This window comes from Hipposideros armiger, unplaced genomic scaffold, assembly GCF_001890085.2.
Source record: "Hipposideros armiger isolate ML-2016 unplaced genomic scaffold, ASM189008v1 scaffold_87, whole genome shotgun sequence".
NCBI lineage: Eukaryota > Metazoa > Chordata > Mammalia > Chiroptera > Hipposideridae > Hipposideros > Hipposideros armiger.
In genome coordinates this window covers 1,106,856-1,116,223 of record NW_017731437.1, presented here as the reverse complement: position 1 = coordinate 1,116,223, position 9,368 = coordinate 1,106,856, and the positions used below count along the sequence as shown (strand labels likewise).

At 41.6% G+C, this 9,368-nt stretch overlaps 1 protein-coding gene across 4 annotated transcripts in view; it reads left to right on the top strand.

Moving 5' to 3' along the window:
- ACOX1 (acyl-CoA oxidase 1) overlaps positions 1 to 9,323 on the top strand; it is a 22,977-nt gene extending 13,654 nt beyond the window's left edge. For all 4 annotated transcript variants that reach the window (XM_019644349.1, XM_019644348.1, XM_019644350.1 and 1 more), the window contains 10 exons: positions 543 to 662; positions 810 to 925; positions 1,361 to 1,530; positions 2,554 to 2,716; positions 3,135 to 3,325; positions 3,589 to 3,768; positions 3,899 to 4,004; positions 4,153 to 4,296; positions 4,462 to 4,668; positions 5,345 to 9,323. In XM_019644349.1, the coding sequence (XP_019499894.1) occupies positions 543 to 662; positions 810 to 925; positions 1,361 to 1,530; positions 2,554 to 2,716; positions 3,135 to 3,325; positions 3,589 to 3,768; positions 3,899 to 4,004; positions 4,153 to 4,296; positions 4,462 to 4,668; positions 5,345 to 5,395 (1,448 nt within the window). In that variant the 3' untranslated portion in view covers positions 5,396 to 9,323. The remainder of the gene's footprint in view (positions 1 to 542; positions 663 to 809; positions 926 to 1,360; positions 1,531 to 2,553; positions 2,717 to 3,134; positions 3,326 to 3,588; positions 3,769 to 3,898; positions 4,005 to 4,152; positions 4,297 to 4,461; positions 4,669 to 5,344) is intronic.
- The last annotated feature ends 45 nt before the right edge of the window (positions 9,324 to 9,368 follow it).

Below are 9,368 nucleotides of genomic sequence, written 5' to 3'. Positions count from 1 at the left end.
CACAGCTGCCCAGCTCCAGGTTGAGCTGTTGTTCAGCATCTTAGCTGTAGAGGGCAGTGTCACTGGCCCTCATATGTGGGATCCGAACCGGGGCCCACTGGCGTCCCAAGCCAGTTCTTAACCATTGCGCCACTCGGCCGGCCCATCTTGTAATTTTCTTTATGTATAAATGAGTCAAAAGTAAGTAGAAGAGTAAAGCTGTCTTTTAAAATGATGGCTTGCTATCAAATCAATATGTTGTACCTTAAATTCACACAATATTATATGTCAATTATATCTCAGTAAAAAGTTTTTATATACATGTAAAAATAAAGTGAAGGTTTGCTTTGCCAGGATTCAGTAACTCTTAGTTACTGTCAGCTTATGTAGCTGTCCTCCTGTAAGCCAGCTGTGGCCCTGTCCTCAGCAGGCTGTCTGGGCAGACTTCATTGATAGAGTCTAGTGCTACAGTTAACATAGGCTTTTCCCCCTCTTTTGTTTCTGTCTTTCGAAAAATGTAAGAAGGGTGGTTCACTCCCCTCTTGTTCTCGTTGATGTTGCAGTTGGAAAGACTTCAAATCATGCGATAGTACTTGCCCAGCTCTACACGAAGGGGAAATGCTATGGATTACATGCCTTCATAGTACCTCTTCGCGAAATTGGAACCCATAAGCCTTTGCCAGGTTAGAATTATTCTTCTGATATTGAGATGAAAACTTAAACTGAGCACTTTCTTCTGCAAAAAGTATAATACACAACTAAAGAGGAGTGGGAGAAAGCTGGGAATGCAGGGCGTAAACATCTGGTGACTTACCTTTCCTCTGTGGTAGGTATTACCGTGGGCGACATTGGCCCCAAATTTGGCTATGACGAGATGGATAATGGCTACCTGAAGATGGACAATTATCGCATTCCCAGAGAAAACATGCTAATGAAGTACGCCCAGGTATATTTAGACAGGAAATAGGATCAGCGGTGTCAGACATGGGGGTGCAGTGGCTGTTGATAACCTCAGGGTTGGAATTAGAAGGGTCAGTTCTTCTAGAAGGTAATAACTGAGCTTTACTCTGTGTGTCTTCTATTATGACAGTGAAATCGAAAGCTGTTGGCAGGTATGAAGAGCATATTCTAGTTTGCTAAACCATGGGTCTCAACCTTTAGGATGTTAGAATCACCTGGAGGGCTGGCTAAAACCCAGATTGCATGGCCCCCAGAGTTCCTGATGTAATAAGTCAGGGTGGGGACCGAGATACTATATTTCAAACAAGTTCCCGGGTAATGCCAATGCTGCCGCTGTGAGGACCACACTTTGAGAACCATGGGCCTAAGCTGCCTCTTGGGTTTAACAGAAGGAAGCATCAGTCCCATGTTCTTTTTCCAGGTGAAACCTGATGGCACATACGTGAAACCCGTGAGTAACAAGCTAACCTACGGGACCATGGTGTTTATCAGATCCTTCCTTGTGGGAGAAGCTGCCCGGAGCCTGGCAAAGGCCTGCACCATTGCCATCCGATACAGCGCCGTGAGGCACCAGTCCGAAATCAAGCCAGAGTAAGGGTGGAGTCTCACCGGCTCATTTGTGCAGATCTGCTTGGCGCCTGTTCAGATATCAGCATTCCCAAGTGTCGTATGGAAAAGATGCATTGGCTATAAAATTAGCTAAGAGGGCAGTGCCCTGGGTCTGTTACTTAGAACCTAGACTCCCTTCTCTTCAGTGGGAAGATGAGACTACTGCCTTATTATCATATTTAACCTTCTAAGAGGCACAGTAATAATATTACTTGAGCTCTATAAATGAAATGTTCGAAACACTGAAGGCAGTTTGGGAATTCTGATCACTAACAACTGCAAACTGGGCATGGTGAAAGTGATATTAAACTTGATTCCCTGTTGTGTTCTTGCCCGTAGCTTATTCTCACAACTGCCTTTCACTAGGGCATGACTCCCAGGTAACCTTTCTGCTCTTAAAGAAGGAATAAGGAAATGGATAACAGCAGACCTCCTTAGACTTCAAATATTTAATTCTGTGCATTGGGTCTTCTCCAAAATTGTCATAATATAGTTTGTTCAGCCATCTAGTGAGGTAGGTCTCTTTAACATTGCCTTCCTCTGGTGAAGTCGACTAACTTTGACTTTGTGTGTTGCCATGAGATATAGTTTCCATAGTCATACTGGCAAGACAAAGAAAGATAGGAACTTCACAGCTAGAAAATTCTGTCCACCTAAGGCAGCTTAACAAGGTAGATAAGAACATGGTCTTCTGTAGCCAAATGGCCTCAGAAGGCCTTGCTCTTAAATCAAGGATGGGCCAACAAAAGAAAGAAGAGGGAAAAAAAGACAAATCAGTCAGTCAGTCGAGGACCTGCCACTCATTAGCTGTGTGACTGCAGGCAGCTTCCTAACCTCTGATTTTTCCATCTGTAAAGTGGGGGTAATAAGTGTTCCCTTCACAGGGTCTTGATGAGGATTATATACTTTATGAGGATCATACACCAAAGTGCTTAGACTGGAGCCTGGCACACAGTGAGTTCTGCGTAAGTGTTTAATTTTTTTTTCTTGTTCTATATACTTTAGCGAGCCAGAACCACAGATTTTGGATTTTCAGACCCAGCAGTATAAACTCTTTCCACTCCTGGCCACGGCCTATGCCTTCCACTTTGTAGGCGCTTACATGAAGGAGACCTATCATCGGATTAACGAAGACATTGGCCAAGGGGACCTGAGCGAACTGCCCGAGGTACGTGTTCTGTCTCCTTCACTGTGGGCACCTTTCTGTTCATGTTTGCCTGTTGAATAATGTCCAGAGAAAACTACTGGGACTTCTCGAAGACTCCATATAGTCTCAAAAGATACAGAGATTTTTTGATTGAAAGTGGACTAGATATAAAGACATGTGGGTTTTTCCTTTAAGTTTCAGAAGTGCTGGACCATGTTGGTCATTTGTTAACTAAAGGAACCTAAGCGGAGAACAGTTCAGAAGGGAGTGTGGGCATGTTATTAGTTCAGGCCAATTCGATGACCATGCTGCTTCAGTTACGTGCGTGGCAAGTGATTTGGAAGGTGACCAGCACGGGTAGCTGAGGATGAGCATTTCTCGTTGGAACTCGGACTTCGGCACCTCTGATGTTCTGATGGCCAGTGCTTTTCCCCTTCAGCTTCATGCGCTCACCGCGGGGCTGAAGGCTTTCACCTCCTGGACAACTAACACCGCCATCGAAGCGTGTCGGATGGCTTGTGGCGGGCATGGCTATTCTCACTGCAGCGGTCTTCCGAATATTTATGTCACTTTTACCCCAACCTGCACCTTTGAGGGAGAAAACACGGTCATGATGCTACAGACGGCTAGGTGAGAATCTTACTCATGGTCCCGCTTACCTGGGAATAAGAGTCCGAGTCCTTGTCATCGGTTCCTGTGCCCGTGTTTTCTCTTCCTATTATATTTGTTCCTGAAAGACGTCATGTTTGCCTTCTGACCCACTGTGTTTGTCGTGATCAGACTAGCGAGTATGAAACACCTATCCCATAGATTTAAGCCCTTTCAAGAGGTTGTTTTGTTTCTGTTTCGCAAGAAGCACAGTTACTGAAAGCATGTGTACTGGTGACTTTTAGGTTCCTGATGAAAAGTTATGACCAGGTACACTCAGGGAAGCTGGCGTGTGGCATGGTGTCCTACTTGAACGACCTGCCCAGTCAGCGCATCCAGCCACAGCAGGTGGCAGTCTGGCCGGCGGTGGTGGATATCAACAGCCCCGAGAGCTTAACAGAGGCCTATAAACTCCGTGCAGCCAGGTGAGCTCACCCTCGAGCTAGACTGGGCGGCTGGGGGGGCCTCTGGGGCAGGGGCCTGACGGAAGCGGGGCAGCTGCGAGTGCTGTTGATCACTTCCTCTGAGCTTCGGTTTTCTTTCATTTCTTAACAGATTGGTAGAGATTGCTGCGAAAAACCTTCAAACTGAAGTGATTCACAGAAAAAGCAAGGAGGTAGCGTGGAACCTAACCTCCGTTGACCTCGTTCGAGCCAGTGAGGTCAGTGATAGATCTCTCGCCTTCTCCCCTTCTCCGTTCTTTACTCCACCACCTCCCCTCGTTGTTTTAGGGCAGAAACCCTTGTCACCGCGTGTCAAATCTTTTTCAATGGTTCTCACATTCTGGTGGGTTTTTTCTTTTTATGCAGGCACATTGCCACTATGTGACAGTTAAGCTCTTTTCAGAAAAACTCCTCAAAATTCAAGATAAATCCATCCAAGCTGTCTTAAGGAATTTATGTCTTTTGTATTCTTTGTATGGAATCAGTCAGAAGGCAGGGGATTTTCTTCAGGTCAGTATTTTCTAAGTTTAAGTCTCTTTTATTTTTTGTAGAAGAATAATGGTCTGCTTTATAGCTGTGCATGCACATATATATATCTGTTTATATGTGTGTGTGTGTGTGTGTGTGTGTGTGTGTGTGTATACACATATCATTTGCTTGTTTTGTTTCTTCCAGGAGAGCATCCTAACAGACTCTCAGATTACCCAAGTACACCAGCGTATCAAGGAGTTACTGACTGTGATTCGCCCAGATGCTGTTGCTTTGGTTGATGCGTTTGATTTTCAGGATGTGTCACTGGGCTCTGTGCTTGGCCGCTATGATGGGAATGTGTATGAGAACTTGTTTGAGTGGGCCAAGAAATCCCCACTGAACAAAGCAGAGGTGAAAAAAAAAAATCAATGTCTTTTCCCCTTTTGAAATTCTTCATTTAAATATTAAGGCAGGAAAAACCTCTCAGAGCAGTCCATCTGTGAAAGCTTTGAAAATTCCTGTGGCCGCTTCAGACAGTCTCTTTATTTGAGCAGCAGGTTCAGAAGGGAACTGGGTCATTCCTGCAGTAGACAGGTTTTTCATTTCCTTGACTATTTAATAACTAATTGAAAAATTATAAACATACACAAAACTGGAATACTATCATACACCTCCATATACCCTTTGCCATGCTTCAGCAACTGTCTGTTTTGGCCACTTGGTTTCATCTGAAACCCCACCCCTTTCTCCTGAGGATGATTTCGAAACAAATCCAAGACGTCAGATAATTTTGTCCATAGATATTTCGGTGTTTATCTCCAACAGATAAGGACTCTTTTGAAAAACATAACAATACCATTCTCACACCTAAACAAATTATCAATAATTCTTTAATATCGTCAACTACCCAATGTCCAAACTACCCAATGTCCAGATTTCCCCAATAGGCACATTTCTTTTTTTTTCCCCCCTTCAGTTTCTTTGGATCGGTACCCAAATAAGGTCCGGATAATTTCTTGATTAAAAGTAAGCTCTTTTACACTGCCAACTCCTGATCAGTCATTTCTTCTCGCTCCCTTCCCCACAGGTCCATGAATCTTACTACAAGCACCTGAAGCCACTGCAGTCCAAGCTCTGAAGGTCATGACACATTTGATCTGCCCAGGAAGCAGCTGTACTCTCCACTCCCCTTGTACCTGCCACACAAATCTGCGTGGACTCTTCATCAAATTCCAATTCAGAGCGCTATAGAGCAAATGATAAATTGACCCCTTTCCTCGTTGTTAATGAAGAAAAAAGTGAAGAGCTTTCAGAGATTAAATGAAAAAATAGATGTGTTTTAAGTGCAATTAACACTGAAAGAGACCTGTCAAGCATTCAGAAAAAGCTTTAAGAAATGCAGTATGACTTCCATTTGTAACGCTGCTGATCCCAGTAGGCCATAACTTTTGATAATTAGTAGAATTTAACTACTAAGTAGTTAATTATTTTCACGTCTTAATTGCTAATCACTGGATATATGTGTTTTTAAGCAAAGGTATTTTTAAAGTGGGGTACAACCCTCCCTAGCTTGCCTGCTAAATGTCCTGCCACTCCTGCCGTGGGCCCTGACTTACAAGCAGGACTGAATGGGGGAAAGAAACTAATCAGGAAAGTTAGTGTGAGTTTGTGCTTAACACCTTTTCTGCCTGCTTCCCCTTGGTTGCTGATTCTGTTTGTTCGTAGTAGCGTTTTTCTAACACAAGCTTCTTCAGCACAGGCCTACTGCAGGATCATTGTCTTGTGTAATTGGGAATTAATCTTCCATTAGAAGAATCCCTAAATTATCACTGTAGCAGTACCATAGCTCCGTTTGTCCCAAACTTCTGGGAAGGGGTGGGTAGCGAAATTACCTCTACATAGCACTATTGGCAACTGATGGAACCTCAGTCAGTGGCATTTGATCTCCCTCCCGTTCTCCCTTAACCTCTCCCGAAAGAGATGCTGAAGAAAGAAAGAAGAGTCAGTTCCTTCCTAGTAGACTTAAGTGTAGGGAGAGCTCTCGGTTACCGTTACAATAACTTTGGTCACCATATTAACTGGATTTTCTGGAACAATCCGGATTTCATGTATTCTGTCATTTTGGCATAAACCATTAAAATGCTTGGAGGTTACAGTACCTGGCATTACAAAAGCAAATCATCACTCAGGTTACCTCTTACCCCCAGGAGTAGCACAGAAATATCCTGTAACAAACCATGTGTCCTGATTTTTGGATCAGAAAACATAATCATTGAAACTATGGCTAAAGGATAAATGGAAGTTCCATAGAAGTATTTCTTATTGTATATTTGGCTTTATTTTCAGTATGTTTCTAGGAGCTTTTATCTGAATTGCTAAATTGTCCTTTCAGCTGAAATCTAATTTACACAACCATTCTATATTTAAAGGGTAAACATGTACCGCTTAGTGAATTTTATTCTTAAAATCAATGTAAAACAACATGTTACTTGATTTTTTTTTCAATCTGTTAACTGTATCTGTGACATCTGCCTCATGAAACCAGTTCTAGAATCAGTCTTGAGAATGTAGTATAACTCAGTGGAAATATAATGCCTATCTTGGGACCTGACATAAAATCTTATTCCAGCGGAACCAGTAATATGAGAATTTTAGGTCCAGCAGAAATACTATCTGTTGATACAAGCCTTAATCTTTCCACCAGGAGAATTAATTGATAATTGTGTTAAGATTGAAATAAAAAGCACTCTGTGTTAATCTCATTTGGGTACATCTTGACAGTAGTTCAGATTCTGGGAAATAACAATGTAAATATAAATTGCTTAATATTGAGCAATTATTGAGCCTTTTAAGTGTAGAATTGTTTCAAAATCAGTGGTTAAATACCTTACTCAGATGAATACCTGTAATCAGCTTCTGAGAGTGTTCAAAATCACACCCACCTAATCAAACTGCACAGATCTGGGAACTATCTTAGGTTTGACAGGTTGTAGTAGACACTACAGAGCCACCTTTGGTCCAGCCCCTAGAGTTTTATTTAAAAACTAAATCTGATATTTAATACTAATTTTATTAACATTGGAATGTTTTGTCTTGAACTTTATTCACTGTGATCAAAGAATAAAAACATAGTAAAACCTCACTAATTTGCACTATCAAGAGAGAAAGAGTACCACATAATCAACACAAATTCAAATTTTGAAGGATTGTAAGACAGAGGTTTATGAGGTTTGGGTAACACTAGGAACAAAAAAAGGAAGGAGTGAGACCTGCCTGAGCAGATAGCACTGAAATCCACTGCAATTGCTGTCACAGAGGCCAAGTGCTCTGGTCCATTTCTAAGAACTTTTTGTTGACTGCTACAAAGCACTCAGGTCCAGTTTGCTGTCCCTAAGAAGCCAAACTTGGCGTAGATAAGTGTGCTTGTGTTGGGTTCTTCTGTGAGCCGTTCTCACAGCACAAAGATAAACTTCACCCTAATCTTCTCCGAAATGATAAATATTGAGTAGAATTAATGAGATTTTTCTATTAGATAATACTGATATTAAGCCTCTTTTAAAAAGTACTCTGAACAGTACCCAAAATTGAAATTTTGAGATTTAATAGGGATGCTTTTGCTATTTGTAACGGATGAAGGTTGATGCTTCCTCAAATGTTTGTGGAGTTCTATCTTATGTTCTATCAGACATACTGAGGTGTATTTCAGTGTTTGCGCATCAGTGACCTCTAAACAGTTTGTCCAAACCAAAGCCTTGAGGCCATTCGTGTTCTTATCTTCAGAACATTACAATGATAAGTATCAGCTTATCTTCAGAACATTTGTCTAATTGCAGTATTAACTATGTGTGTTTTCTGAGAATTCACTTGTAATTTCAGATTACATGTACCTGGAGGCATTTTCTAGTTCCTAAAATTAACACATCAGATCTTAATTCTTGGTTTTCTTCAATGCAGGGCTTTGACTGGAGAAATTAATAACTTCAAATTCATGATCCTAGAGTTCCCTGGGGAATGAAAATTCTTTAGATAACTCCTGCTCAGGCCTTCCACCCCCTTTCTGAGTTCTTTGCATCTGTCTTATTAGGAAGGAAGAAGAGATGCAGATGGTCTGTAACAGCTGCTAGTCTTTTTAAATATGTGGAAGGTATGCCTGGGGTTATAGGTTGTCTTCAAGCAGTAGTTAGCTCCCACTGCAGCTGGAGAGGAGCAGTGCCAGAAAATGGACTATTCTACCCAAGACCAAGGGTCTTGTTGATTCTCCTGACTCAGGTTGATTCTCCTGACTCAGAAAGGTTTTGATCATTTTCATGGAATAATGTGGAAGTCGTTTCAGTAAATATTGACTACTCCATTGGAGGATTAGACCAAATCATGTAAATGACTAAAATGACCGATCTTTCATTTTAAAATGGTGGTGGTGTTTAGCTTGTAGCTGTCCACACTTAATTAACTTTTCAGTAACTATTCCTGTGGTCCATGATAGTAAACATAGGAATGTGTTAAGGAAACTTAGGAGTTACCAGATGTTAGCTGTTGCAGACCTGCAAATTGCTAGATTCCAAGGGGGTTTTGTTTGATTTTGCCTTAAATTGAAGTGGGCTAATCATTATCTCAAGAAGATCATGGAAAATTAGGAGTGATTTTAAGAATTCTGAACCAAAATAAGTTGTTTTGCCACAGTACTGTTGACTTTCATTAAAATATGTGATCTTCCACATAACATTCAGACTGCTGACTACTTTATAAACACCATTTTATTTACAATTGCATCCTTTGGAGTGTGTAATTACTACCCATTTTCCTTTTACTGTTGTGGATTTGAATTTGGTTCCTACCTGACGAGATGCATTTAGTATGTATTGTTACCCATCCCTGGCTGAATGCGTCAGTGGGGGTGGGAGTAGGAGAAAGTGCATGGGTCCCGAGGGTCCTGGGCGTGTGAATCATGGTTAGACTGCAGAGACTCGCCAGCACTGCATGGTCTTCTGGTAAGCCAAGCTACTAAACTTTTTTTTTCCTTTGTAAAGTTGAAAGACCCTTAATAAAATCTGTAATTAACACAAAAAGCGTTACATGTTTTCATTGCTTACGGTGTTGGATTTTATTCTGGC